Source organism: Aplysia californica, unplaced genomic scaffold (genome assembly GCF_000002075.1).
Source record: "Aplysia californica isolate F4 #8 unplaced genomic scaffold, AplCal3.0 scaffold00019, whole genome shotgun sequence".
In the NCBI taxonomy this organism is placed as follows: domain Eukaryota; kingdom Metazoa; phylum Mollusca; class Gastropoda; order Aplysiida; family Aplysiidae; genus Aplysia; species Aplysia californica.
The window spans coordinates 322,088-337,096 of record NW_004797289.1 but is presented as its reverse complement, the minus strand read 5'-3'; the positions used below and the strand labels follow the sequence as shown (position 1 = coordinate 337,096).

At 38.2% G+C, this 15,009-nt stretch overlaps 1 protein-coding gene across 1 annotated transcript in view; it reads left to right on the top strand.

Annotated features, from left to right (window-relative positions):
• Positions 1–15,009, top strand: part of LOC101853365 (vacuolar protein sorting-associated protein 13D) — a gene marked incomplete in the record, with an annotated part of 111,492 nt that overhangs the window by 81,281 nt on the left and 15,202 nt on the right. The window contains 5 exon segments of the mRNA XM_035971752.1: positions 668–740; positions 1,562–1,758; positions 4,753–4,809; positions 12,283–12,402; positions 14,211–14,360. Of these exon segments, the coding sequence (XP_035827645.1) occupies positions 668–740; positions 1,562–1,758; positions 4,753–4,809; positions 12,283–12,402; positions 14,211–14,360 (597 nt within the window).

Below are 15,009 nucleotides of genomic sequence, written 5' to 3'. Positions count from 1 at the left end.
AATAGTGTTGCTGGGGCTGTAAAATCCTTACAATGACACTGTTGAAAAATCAGCTTTTGAAGTGTCTGTGTTGTAATAAGTGGTTCTGATATAAATGACATGGTATTGTTGGCTCTGATTAAGACTGAAAAGAATGTTTGTAAGTAGAACTTTGCTCTTATCAATACCAAGCAATTGGTATCGAGTACATTTCTAGGCTTTAGTACTCATGAGTGATTCTCATAAAGTGTTAAGTACTAATGCTGTCTTTTGTTTTATCTCCTAAATAGTTTTTTTAAATAATTCATTTTGCTTTCTATTGCTGAAAGATGCTTTCAGGTCTTAACTCAAAGAGATTTCTATTTTGCTTAAATTTACATCCAGACTTGTATAACTTTGATATTTGGGAAAATTATGAAAAGGAAAGGGCACAAGGTTCTCTGTTTGTGAGTTGGTAAGTAAACGTTTTCCTGATCCAGTTTCTATTGTCTTATATGAGATGTGGTTGTATTTATTAATATGGGTGTTGAAAAAAGAAAAAGGGGGGAGGGGGGGGGGGGTAAACTGAGAAGCTGATGGTTAGTTGTGCTGACTAAATTTAAAGCATGGCTCTACAACAGACAGAGGAGGAGGTGGAGGACATAATGCAGATTTCTTTTTATTTATTATTGTACCTCTTTGTTTCCAGCAAGGCCAGTTGTGTTGTCATGCGGGACTGATGTGTGTGCAAGCAGTGGGAGGAGTCAAGGCTTTACAAGATGGTACGACCACAAATGAGAACTATTGTTATGTTAATGATGTTAGGTTTATTTGTTAAATTACCCTGCTTCTGATTGACAGTTGATTTCTTTGTTAAGTTGTATTGAGAGAAGTGTGTCATCAAAATGAGATTTATTCTTCGAATTTTGCATTTGTGTAAGAGAAAATAACATACATTATGAATCTCAATGTAAATAAATTTGTTTAGAAATGGACGCATTTTTTTTTTCAAGATTGCCAAGGGTCTTTATTTCTTTGAAGCCGGCATGTCTACTCAGTAGACATTGAGGGTAATCCTTTGTAGTAAAGAATAGTATGTATCTTATCTAGACCGACTGTGTCTTTCTGTGCTTGACAGTGAAGATAATGATACTTCAGAGTTTAGTGTTGATCGTAGTATTTTTTATAACAGTCTGTGACCACAATAAATCTAAAGCCGGTGATGAATAAAAGGATAGCTTTAGATCTAATTCGACCTTTTTACAGAGTTGAGACTCCTGTTTCCTACATATATAAAGGTAAAACACAAATGATTGGAAAGGAATGAGCAAGAGAATACATTGATCTAAATCTATTTTTTTTACATCTAGAAAAGTTGTTTGAAGTTTTTTCCCTTGAGGGATTGATAAAGTGTTTTATTCTATGTCTTATCTTTGATGTATCGAAGATGTTGGAGATGCCAGCGGTAGAGATCCCATTTATTTTTTATAGTTTTTTCCCCTCTGTTGTTTCTGTTTGTCTGTCTTGCCTTTTGTTGCACAAAATGACTTTTACTGTGTCGATATGCATTTCTTTGCTCAAACAAACTGCCTTATCGTCGTAGGTGCTATCGCAGTGCTGGGACCTGGACACAGTCAAGACCCGGCACCCACCGACCCCCAGATACAGCCGACAGCCCCACCACAGAGACACACCATGGTGTCAAGGCAGAAGTTGCGGCCGGGCTCGGGCTGTGTGTCTGTGCGTGTCATCATGGACGGTCCCATCCAAGTGATTGAGCTAGTGGACATACAGCAGAGGGTGAGTTCACAACCTGCTCGTTTGTTCGACCGTCTGGACTGCTCTGCAGGAGCAGCATTTTCGCATTCATTTGTTATGAGTTGAGCTTTGCAGTAAAAGTAAAGTATAACCTCCTATAGCTTCAAGTGTCACGATGATCACAGTCTGCTGTTTCCTGTTCCTGTCAGACAAAACTGTAACCCCACTGTGACCCTGTGGGTTGTGCAGTATATTAAAATGAGGGGGGGAGGTTGGGAGTTACTTTACATTTTCTGTTTTTCTCTGGTTATCAACCCCCACTGTTGTTGGATGTTACAACTTTCTTATGATGAAGTGGAATTGTTCAGGTTTGTTTATCGATATACCCTGCCTCTGATTGATAATTGACTTCTTAATATAGTTGTATTGAGTTGTTGTTATGTTGACAAAATGACTAAGTGAATCCTTTATTGTTGTGTGTAACCATTTTTGTCTGGCATAGCCCAGAGGTCTGTTCAGGTGGGAACTCTCAGCTGCAGTAGTTTGTTTTTTTTGGTCTGTTTGTGATATTTTTTCCCTTCTCTTTAAAGCCCTTCTCCATTTTGCTTTCAAAACAGTTTTTGATGCTTCAAGCTTTCTTATAGCTTTTTAAAAAAAGTTTCCGATTGCATTTTCCTTTAGATATAAGCTAATGACTATGATTTTTGATATACATAGCTTGGGTGAGGGTTGTGTAATTCCTTTGGCCAACACATATCAAGGAAAGAGTGTAAAGTCTTAGGGTTGAAAAAAAAAAATTACTTCCACTGTTTAGTGCTATGCCGCCACCAAGTTCATGTTATCGGAATACTTAGACGCCAACCAGTACGTAAAAAATGTATTTAATACGTTTATTTCAGGGTCTGAGTATGGAAGTCCGTTTTTGTCTTGAAGGCCTATTATCTGTTTTCCGAACTTTCAAGACTGGATATGCAAATGATAATGAGAAAGAAGCCCACAATTCAGTTGCTGAGATCTGTTGCTGTAGGTGTACTTTGAATAGCTTGATTTTATTGAATTCAGAAAAGTGTGTATGAAACACTTGGAGGAAGTTTCATGGCCAGTGCCCACCGTCTTACCGCTGGATAGATTCTGTATTTTGGTTTTGAAAAGTTGGCAGCAATGTGAATATATACTGTTGAGATGTGAGGCTGGAAATAGCCTTCACCATTTTGCTTCTCTTAACATACACAATTTTTGTACATACAAGTACTGAGTTTTACAGATTCTCAGTAACTGTAGTGAAAATTTCACTGAAGTTTAAATGCTGTCTCCTGACTGTAGACCAAATGTTCTAATGAAATAAATCTAGCTGTACATGGTGAATATTTGAGAGAGAGAGGCTGCTCTTGTTTCTCCCACAGTCATCTGTACTGAGAGTTGTAGGCTAAGTTATACCTGAACACTCAGCTGAAAGCATGTAAATCTATATTACTGGTCAAAATAGTCAATATATTTGTTTGTCCTGGAATATGTTAGGAGAGAAGGGATTAAAAGGATTGTGGTCAGTGTGTCTTTGAAATATTTCTGTTTCCAACATTTCTCTAAAGAATCTCGGGGTGAGTGGTTGGCGGGTGTTTGGTGTGGTTTGCTTCTTCTTTCCTATCCAACATCTGTCGTCCTTATCTCCCCTCCTTTTTTATCTTTGTTACTCTCTTGTAACACCTCTAATCTTCTGGCCCTCATATGACCTTATGCAGTTGCGAGCGCCGTAAAACCTCTCCTAAAAGAAAAACAAACAAAAGAGTCTCAGGAAAAAGAAGACTGCGTCATGCCTTCTTGTCGCTGTATTTTTGTTTTTGTTTATTTGTTCTTTTTCAATATAATTTTTTAGCTTGGCTGTTTGTGATATGCCTTTTTTAAAGATTGAAAATAACCATTGCCTATATCTTTTCGTCAAGAAAGAAGATGTATAGTGTGTTTAGGTATTTCTTTTTCTCATAATCACCTCTGTATATGTGTTTTTTAAACTTATATAAAGAGATGTGCGCATATGTCCCAATCCCTACTAACGCCTAGTTCACACACACAAGAACATATGCACGAAGAATCACTTGCGAATTTTTATTTTGTTCAGCTTTCCTTAGCAAAGGTTATTGGATCCCTGCCTCCTGTGAAAATGTATTTAACTGGCCTTACTTCTTCAGGGGTTATTGACCTTCTTACTGCAGCAGTTGTGGTTCCCATGCTTTAAAGACTTTTGTTACTGTGTCCTATCATTTCGAGGTTGTGCTCTCGGCTGCTTCTGTACTGAAAACCTGCAAGACTACTGCCTATTGTTGTTTATTGGTGTTCTGCCTTGCTTGAGTGTACTACTATAACTACTAGGTAAAAAACAAGTTTAGCCTTTACTCCTGTCTTTGGGGATCGCGACAATCACAGCAGGCTGTTTCCTGCTCCTGTGAGACTTAACTGTGACTCCACTGTGACCCCCATGGCAACGTCGATAGTTGTGTATAAGGTCAAGCAATTTGACAGGAAGGATGGGGGCTTTTATTTTTTCCCTACTATTCTATTTCCTACCTGGAGCCTCTTTCCCCTACTGTTATTGTCTTGCTTTTGCTGACTCCTGAACTGTCTAGCTTCTCTGTGACAACTACAACCCCCTTCCCCCCCTTGGACTAGCTTACTAGTCTGATGCTGACTTGTACCGCAAGTTTATCATTAAAGTATTGAACCGGTTTTTACTCTGTGCCTGCCCACAAATGTTATTCAACTCATAAATGGTTTCATCCAGTGGTGAGTGCTGTATGTTAGTTAGTTCATCCTCAGGGGAAGGTAGCACTTTATCGAAAATCATCATCATGTCATTGCAATTTATTTTTTAAAGCACTTAAAAATCTAGATGGTAACTTTTTTTTTACGGTGACAGTAGTGAGATATGCCTTTATAGATGCCTCTGAAGCTTTTTTCCATACCTGCGAGCCTGGTACTATACCATACGTGATGTACCTGGTAAGTGATACGTGAGCTGAGTGGCCATAATCCTTGTTTCAGAGCTGGCATGAGGAGTATGTGGCAGCCAGTCACTTGTCCATGTTGTTGGTGCAGAAGGTCAGTAGATGGTGGCATGAAGGGGCAGGCTACGCGGCCACACCATTTGTCCCTCATTATGCCTGTGTGTGTCTGTCAGTGTGTACATCTGTGGGATATGCATTCTCTCTTTCTATGTCTACTCTGCATTTTTTTTCTTTTTTTTCTTTCTGTTTTCTTCGTCTTTCTATGTCTACTCTGCATTTTTTCCCCTTTTTTTTCTTTCTGTTTTCTACGTCTTTCTATTTCTATTTTCTTCTCTTTTCTTTTCTTTTCTTTCTCTCAGTTTTTTTTTCCTCTTTAAAAAAAGTATTTAGTGGGTCTCTCAGTCTTACTTGTTTTACTGTGTCCATACCCTCTGCGCTATCTCCACTCTGTGGTCTGCTGGTTATGTCTGTAAGCAAGTATATTGGTGTGTGTAAGTGTTCGCCTGCCTTGAGACTGGTGTTGTGTGGAGTGCACCTCTAGGGGTCCCTACTTGAGAGACGTAGAAACTCTTCTCAAACATTCTTGTTGTAGATGATAATTTAACCATGGGTCTCTTCCAACTCGTGCACAAGTTTTCATTGTGTTTTTGTTCTCTCTGCCCCACTTCATTGTCGGAGTCGGAGGGTGTTTGTGAGTGCTAAGATGAGGTTTGCCCTTATTATTTTGTGTGTTACTGTTATCGTATTTCCCTTCTGTGGTTAAATGTGGCTGTTGTCAGGATGGCACAAGCTTCAATACAGCAACAACTTCTCTCTCCTCCCTTTCCTTTTGTTAATGTGACGGTCCCTATCTCTTCGTACGTGTGGTTGGAGGATTTCACCGGTCAGTCCTACCTCTTTCCTTTCCATCTGTTGTTTCTGTCAGTCTGGCTGTCTGTCTCGCCTTTTTCCTGCACTAACACACCTTTATCACATTGATGTACTTATTTTTCACCCGAACAAACTTATCTTTTTATGTTAAATTATCAGCTTTGACTTGTCTTGACTTTTCTGGGAACATGACTTGACTTTTCTGGGAACATCCCCCCACCCTGCTTTAATTCTTCTCCCTGTAACATCCATCTTTCTATGGTGTTGGGATCTGTAGGTCTAGTAACTTGGAGAACTGCATGAGGTTGGATGCCTTTAATTATTAGATGTGAGTGTCCCCAAGTCTTTGAACGCATGAAGCCTCCAAGGAACTCCAGCTGGGACTGGTCTTCAGTCTCTTGTCTAAAATTTGCACTACTCGCTAGGTTTCTGAGGCATTCTGTAAACCTAATGTAGTTGTTTTTTGGATGTTATAAATGACGTATCAACTATAATTCATTAACTTTGTGAACCTTCCATTGGGAAAAATTCCAAAACAGGCATCTTTCTTTATGGTTCCATAGGCTGTCACTCTCAATGAGGCTTGTGAACATGCCTCACTCTAATTTTCAACAAAGGCTTTGGTCCAGAGGTTACCGTGTTCATGTAGTAATGTTCTCTTCACTTTGTGAGCAAGTTGATGTGTGTATGTGTGGGAGAGTGTCTTTTGTTGTAGAAAAAAACAAAACTCTTTTTGGGGGTTATATACATTATAGTTTTTTCTTGTACCTGAAACCATTATTAAGCAGATGTACTGCCTGACTAATATTGACTATTTCTTTCCTTCATAGCTGTTTTTAAAGACAAAGGTACACCCCCCAAAAAAAATCACTCTCCCTCTCTTCCTTTTCATCCAAATGCTTGCTTTGGCACCACCAACTTTCATGACTTGTCAAAGTGAAATTTTTATTTGAAGCAAACAAAATTGTTATCTGTGAGAAGTTCTATGAAATCAACAAAATTAGGTAAACCCACTTGGAACAATGGTAATATGTCGGTGGTTTCAGGGGCAAACTAGTCAAGTCAAATTTTATTTTTTTAAATTTGCTTTTGGCTTCCAGTGTCTTATCCTAATCATAAAATGTAAGACTCAACATTATGTGTAGTCTGAAAGTTGGGATTTTTTTTCTATGTTGTGTAAAAACCAGTTTTTCTGGAGTCTGATGTTTTTCCCCTCCCACTGATATAAACTGTTGATAGCCCACTGTGACACATGGTCTTGTGTGCCTCTGTCCTGTCCATATTTTAGCGATGCTTTTTGCCACCAACCTTGTGCTGTGCTACGGGGAAGGTTTGTATAATAGATCCGTACGCAGAGGGATGATATATTTTGTGGGTAACAGTAAATGTTAGCCCCGCCCCCACCATATTTTATGACATTATTACAGTTTGGTCAAACTAATTCTTGTTAAAACAAGACATAGCTGCAGCTCCACGGTGATCCTGAATGTTGCACAATATGTCAAACTCAAATATTTCAAAATGGTTGGAGGGGGGGGGGGGGGGGGGGCAAACTTTACTTTTCCCGCTCTGCAGTTTGGTTGATGGTTCAGTTTTAAATGTATGTTGGTGCTTCATGTACTGACAGAGGGTGTGAAAACCTTTTTTGTTCTAACATGTTGCCCTTGTAATGTAGTCAGGTCAGTCTAACTGTTGTAGATAGAATATTTAGATAGGAATTTCAGTTTGTTATTCTTTGTTTGGGACACTGCAGGAAGAATATAGACTTACTTCTAACGACGATGGGAAACTAATTTCTTTTCATATCAGCCCTGCAAGAGGATATCAACATTTTGGGGCTGCTGTGGTTTCTTTATTTTTGCTTGTTCTCTCCTTCAGCTTGTTTTGCTTTCTTGTTAGAAACTCAGCTTGACACCTATAGAGTAGAGATTTTTGGGAAATCTTTGTTTTTGGAAAAAGGGGAGGGGGGATCATTGCTGAATTCTTTATGAACTAATTTTGTTATAGCTTTGCTCACAATCTGAACCTTCAACGTGCTCCTCGGTTTTTCAGTGCTTTAGAGCATCCGCCATCTTGAATTTTAAAACCAACACAAACTCTGAGTCTGAATATTTTTTTGGGTTTTTGTTGGGAGATTTAAATTTTTGTTGTGCAAAGGAATCAGAAAAGTCTTTTTAAAATTTCTTTTCTACTGTCTCTGTGTATCTTTATGGTTGCAGTGAAAGCACTGTGAGCATGCTGTTTACATACATATCAGGGGACTTACAAATTTCGGAAAGAAACTGGCCAGAAAAATGTTGCGGCATGGCACTGAACATGTATGTATAAAAGTATTTGAACAAACCAAAAGGGTTTTGTTCTAAATGTGATCGATCATTAAAGAAAATTACCCCAAATCCCAGTTCCCATGTGCTATGCTTTGTGGTTTGTGAGCTGAATCATAAGGTCTTAAAGAGTGGTCGTGCATTGTTGGTGAACAAGAGATACATCTGTCTGGAAGTTATGTGAGAATGTGTTATAAGGGTAGGTGGTTGGTTGGCGGGTGCTGTGGTGTGGTTTGCTCCTTCTTTCCTGTCAAACACCTATTGTCCTTATCTGTCCTCCTTCTTTTATTTGTATGTTACTATGTAGTAACACCTCTAATCTTCAGCGCTTATATGACCCAATTTTGTTGCCAGTACTGTATAACTCTTACTAAAACTAAATGTGTACTGTGGGCATGTTAGGGGAATATTTGGATGCTCCTTTAGCTCAATTGGTATCATGCTGAGCTACGAAGTAGGTGGTACTGGTTCAAATTCCAGACTGGGTATTCTTGAACATAGTGGAGTTTTCAAGGCTCTCAACCTATTTGACTTGGTCCTGTGGGAGACAGACGTTAAATTCGGAGGCCCCCGCCTCTTACATAACATAATAATTGCTCTGATGGCCACATGTCCAAGACTATCATAATATGTACTGTACAAACTACCTCTCCTTATTTCCCCTCCCATGCATTTTCCCCCCTCTTTTCTATGTTATAATGACACAGTCCAAGACATAAATTTGTCTGAGACAATCACTTTTCTCCTGGACAATGGGTCTTGGACTATTTCGACCGTATATAGAAGGTAGTCTGCCTGATGAATGTGACAGATGGCTGAGCAGCATGCCAAACAATTCCAGCCCATATTTAAGCATGATTCGTTTCCCTGTTGATTAAATTGATACACCTTCGAAAACTGACAAGTCTTTTGTGTAATTTCGTAATAGTGGGATTTTTGCATTATTTTCTTTTACATTTTCTCCCATTTTCAAGAATCAAGCAATGGTTATGTGGGTCATTTATTGCATCATGTGAAGTTTGCCACAATCAAGAATTTTTATGTGCCCAGGATGTCTACGTGTTTGATTTGATTGGGGGGTTGAAATGACATTGTGAAGCAAAATATTTTTTGTGTTGCCCACGCTGATTGGCAGTGTGTAGTGTGCCACAGAATTGTCTAGTTTTTTCATTGTATGAGATGAAAAGGTTCTATCTGCGTTTCGTGAAATGTTACAAGTTATGGTTTGTTGTGCGTTTTATCTGCCTCGCACTACACGTTTATGCTTGTTTCATTTTATGAAAAGATTCTATCAGCTTTTGCTTTTAATCTTATCTATTATCTGCTTTTTCATTTACAACTTTCATTACCAATATCTCAAAAGTTTCCTAAAATGCAGGTAAAACCCTTCAGTCTCACACGAAACATTGTTCAGCCGTTTGGTTCAGAAGCATTACTTCCCTACATGCATTTGGCACACGTAGCTGCTGCTTTTCTACTCTTTTTTTGTCTCTATACCTTCACATCAAAATGAGGATACACATGTATCTTATTTAGTTTTCAGATTACTTAAAGATGTGTTTCTTTCATATAAGTCACTGTTGTTGTTTTGGAATCTTTTAACATCATAAAATAAAGTGTCTTCGATATTGGTGCTTTTTTAATATTTAAGAATGGCCGATGTTATTCAGGCACAACTGTGGCATATCTTTTTTTGTCATCATACTCCCAAATAATGCTGAGCGGTATATTGTTTATATCACCGTACTCCTAATAAGGCTTACGAAAGAGTATTCTCATTATTTCTTTCTTTTTTTTTTTCATTTCACTAACAAATTTGTTTTCCCCTAAAAAGCACTGAATACCCCAGAGTTAAAAAGGACCGATTAATTGTTAAAGTATCATAAGTGTATTATGATGAGGTACACTTTTTAATTCCAAGATACCTGTGACGAACACTTATGTCCCAGCAGATAAGCATGCAGCAGGTTTTATGGACCAAGCTAATTTAAGGCATTTCAGACATGGTCATTTTTGTCATTGTAGGAACATTGAGTCTGTCCCTGCTACATTCTCCTTATGTTTATGTTCAGGCATTGTTTTTCTTATTAGTCCTAAGTACATAATAATATATAGTTTCTCTCATGCAATCCACGTGAATGCTTAAGGTTAAGCGTTATTATTGTTAGGGTCTCTGAGAAACTTTTGCTTTCAAGCTGTTCTTTAAGAAAGCCTTGTTACTGCTTGAAGAGTGTCTGTTAAATTCACTGTTTGAAGAAGTTCAGTGCAGTGAATGCTTCTGATAGTTTATGTCTTGTGGCACAGTCAGTAAATAAACTTAATTCTTCTCGACATTTGTGATAGGTTCTTTTTCATTCTGCACAAGAGGTGAATCAGACTTAAGTCACTGTGAGCATTATTAGACTTGAGTCATTATGAGCATTATTACCTCATTTGTTTTTGCTCTTACTCTGAAAGAATTAACAATCTTTAGAGATTGCACGGTAGTTAGTGTTTGGGTGCATTAAGAAATTTGTTGTTTTTGTGGTGCTGTCTTTGTTTGATTTGCTCATGGCTATTGTTAGAATGTATGTACTTGTGTTTTGAACACAGTTGTTAGAGGACATCATTAGTGAAGTTGGTAATCTAGTGGTTAGACTACTGAACTCTTAATCGTGAGGTTGGGGGTTTGAGCCTCAGGCCTGCCATAGTGTCCTTGGGAAAGCACTTTACACAAATTTTCCTCTGTTCACCCAGGTGAGAATTGGTACACGACCATAGATAGTGAAAGATCTAATCTGTATGTTAGTATTTTAGTGCTTATAAAAAATGGTAGCTTTCACTATATGCTTCCCAAGAAGTTGAGATTGTTTCAGAATGCTATCAGGTCTTCTGGCGTAATAATATAGATTGTAAAGCGCATAGAGCTTGCTGTTAAGCAAGTATTTGTGCTATACAAATCCTTTATATTATTGTTATTATTATTCAGTCTCATTTAAAGTCATCTTGGCCACTGAACATCTTCCCAAACCAACAGTAAATAACATGAACAAGAATGCTGGGACTATGGACAGATCATTTATGCTTTTCATAGTCTTTGAAGATGAACCATGCAGTTGTTTGCAAGATGTAGCAAACTGTTACTGGAACAGTCTGGCTACTTTGACACCCTCTGTTATTGAGACTATAATTTTACTGCAGGAGCACTTGAATTCAGTGGTAACTGCTAAAATCTATAGATTTACATGTAATACATTTCTATTTTTTGGGGTTGAATTAGTGCTTAAGAAATTCCTGCTGATTTTGGGGATTAGAGAAAAATGTACTCTCTATGAAATGCTTATGCTTTATATTTCATCAAAACATTTTTATTATTGGTGCTTTTCATGACTTACATCTTTTAGGAATCAAATACATTTTGCTAGTTTATACTGGGGTTTACGTACAAAGTCATTTACCATGTTTTTCCCCCCTCTAAAATGTTTGAATTAACTTTACTTTGAATTTTGTTTGGAATCAAATATATTGTAGACCTTACTGTTAAAACAATTTTTTCAATACTGGCTTAAGTAAGCCTTGTGCTGCATCCAGGATTTATCTCTCAAATGTAACAAGCCAAAACTAACAAAAACAATGTTCAAAAAGCTTTTCAAGCATGAGTTACAGTCAATTTTATCTGCGTGGGAGGTCCATATTTAACTACATAGAAGATTGGTTCTCCATAATTAGATAGTGCACAAAAATTGTATTAAGACTATAAATCATTATTAGATTTGGTTCTTGTAATATTCAGATTTGATTGTCAGAATAATTAGATTTGGTTCACAATGATTATATTTGATAAACAATAATTAGATTTTGGTCACTAGAATAGTTTTGGCCTTCAATAATTAGATTTTTGCCCAATAGAATAGTTTTGGCCCTCAATGATTAGATGTTATTTCCAGTAAGTAGAAATAGTTCACAAAAAGTAGATTTGGCTTTCACAATGATTACATTTAGCTGTTGCATTATTTAGATTTGGCTCTTAATAACTGTATTTTGCTCACAATAAGGCTCTTAATTCTGTTCAAATGGTGTCAATGCTGTAACAGTAAGGTGCTTTGCCATCACACGCTGAAGATTTGTGTTCGATTCCTGCATGGGGAGGCTTTTTATTGAGTATCCCTGTCTGTCTGCTGGTATGTTGTATTCCTCTCAAGCAGGGTTGGCCCTGACAGGCAGGGGTGGAGCAGCCTGCTTTCCACTAGATCTAAATTGTGTCAGTGAAGGCGTAAAACAACTACACTTGCAATTACAGCTCTGTTCACACTTCAACTGTGGTACATGTCATGGCTTCGGCGTCTTTGGTTTTAAAATGTCAGCTCTTAACCATTTCCTTTTGTGTGTTTCAGCAAGTGGTGAAGAACATCTCTGTGGAGAAAGACTTGGAGGACTGGGAGGTTTACGATCAGCTCAAGGGTCAACGCAGGTCAAAGAACCCAGTAGAGAGAGGCTTGAGCATGAACATTGAGGTAACAATTTGCTCTCTTTGGGGTGAAATTTTGAGGGGGAATATGTACACTAAGTTTTGGTCTTTTTTCCCTTCTTCTTTCTCCTCTTTTTCTTCCTCCTCCTCCTCCTCCTCCTCCTCCTCCTCCTCCTCCTCCTCCTCCTCCTCCTCCTTCTCCCCTCCTCCTCTTTTTCTTCCTCCTCCTCCTCCTCCTCCTCCTCCTCCTCCTCCTCCTCCTCCTCCTCCTCCTCCTCCTCTTCCTCCTCTTCCTTTTCTTCCTCCTTCACCTCTACTATTGCAGCAGGATCTCAGAGATGTTCCACCCCCCGGGGCGGTGCTACTGACTGAAGTGTCTTTAGGCCATTCCCAAGGGGGGGGGGGGGACATTAACATCTCGAGTTCATATGCACAGTAGAATTATAATTGTAAATGGGCTGATGAATTCATCAATGTCATGCTCATAACTGTGCCTGAGCTGCAACAGGGAACTGTTGCTTTTTTCTTTCCTAATCCTTATTATCGTCATTTTCCCTCTACTTTTGTATGTTTGTCACACTTTTGTGACCCGCTATTTCTGGGGTGCCTTGATAGTCGAAGTAGACTTTGTGCTGTTGAAGCTAGAGGGGTGAGCGGGGTAAGTCTGATTCCCTGTAACCTACAACAAGCATACTTCTGTCTGCTTAAACATAATACAAAAATTTAAAAGTCTTCTTTCTGTGTAAACATTAAGCAAGCATGATAAATATGTCTGTCTGTGTAAACAAAAAAAATAAACGTAACAAACTTTTGTCTGTGTAAAAATGAAACAAGCGTAACAAAGACTTCTTTCCGTGTAAACGAAAAGTAAACATATCAATGACTTCTGTCTGTGTAAACATAAAACAAGCATAATGAAGACTTATGTCTATGTAAACATTATAGAAAGAAAAAACTTTTTTTTCTCCGTAAACAAAAACAAATATAGCTAAGACTTCTTCTTATGCGAATAAATATTACAAAGATTTCTGTTCATGTAAACATAGAAAGAATGTAACAAGACCTCTTTCTGTGTAAACATAAAACAAAGAAAACACTTTTTTCTCTGTGTAAACAAAAACGAAGATAGCAAAGATTTCTTTCTATACGAATAAAAATTATAAAGATTTGTCCATGTAAACATTTAAAAAAACATAACAAAGAACTTCTGTTTGTGTAAATGTGAAAGGAACATAACAAAGACCTCTTTCTGTGTAAACATGAGCACAAAAAAGATTTCTGTGTAAACAAAAAATAAACATAACGAAGACTTCTGTCTGTATAAACATGAAACGAGGGTAACAAAGACTTTTGTCTATGTAAACATTAAACAAAGAAAATACTTTTTTCCCTGTGTAAACAAAAACAAATATAGCTAAGACTTTTTTTTCTACGCAAATAAATATTACAAAGGAAGACAGGAAAGACTTCTTTCTGTGTTAACACAAACATTAACATAACAAAGACCACTGTCTGGGGGGGGGGGGGGTAAATATAAATCAAACATAACAAAGACTTCTGTCAGTGTAAACATAAAAGGAGCATTACAAAGACTTCTTTCTGTGTAAACATAAACATAAACATAACAGACACTACTGTCGGGGTGAGTGGGGGGATATGTGGTAAAAATAAATCAAACATTACAAAGACTTCTTTCAGTGTAAATATAAAAGGAATATAACAAGACTTCTGTTAGTTTAAACATAAAAGGAACATAACAAAGACCTCTTTCTGTGTAAACTTTAACATAATAAAGATTTTTGTCTGTGCGAACATGAGGAACATAACAAAAGCGTCTGTCTGGCCCATCTCCAGTTCTACGTCTCCCTGAAGGACGGCGTTGGGCTCTCATTGGTCAACAGCTTCTCAGAGGAGCTCCTCTATGTGACCTTGAAGAACATCTCTGTGGAGGTCGTGGCCAAGCCCAACTCTGTCACATTTGACGCCAGTGTTGGACTTATACAGGTGAGGCAGTTGATGCTGTTGTGATTTGTTGCTGGTGCTGTTTCTGGACACACACACACACACACACACACTGACACACACGCACACACACACACACACACACACATACACAAACACACACTCACGCACACTCAGAGAAAGAGAGAGAGAGCAGGAAATGTTGTGTGTGGGCTTTTGCAGAGATGCTTGGCAGGTCACGACCTCAGTGCTTTCTTGTCCTATCTCCATTTTTAATAACAGTGCAAACAGTTTATAACAAAGAGTGAGCTTAAGAAGAAGTCACATTTTCAATGTTAAAAAAAAATGGAGATAGGACAAGTAAGCACTGAGGTCTCGAGGTTGTTGGGGGGGGGGGGGGGGTGCCACTGGAAGGTCCCACTTTCCGTTTGTTGATTCTGTCTGTCAGTCTTACATTTTCGCAGGACTTAATTACCATTATTGTGACACCAATGTGCTTCTCTTCACTCAAAAAAAAAAAAAAAAGAATCCCCTAAAAGCAGAGATTCTTTCAGGCCTTGTTCCAGCATTTTTGTTTTAAGAGGATGGTAGTTTGTACGTCAGTTGTGTTGTCTCCTCTTGCTTTTCGCAGCTGTATGGTATTGCTCATAAAAAGTAACATGGTGATGGTGATTGGGAGACAGGTGGAGGG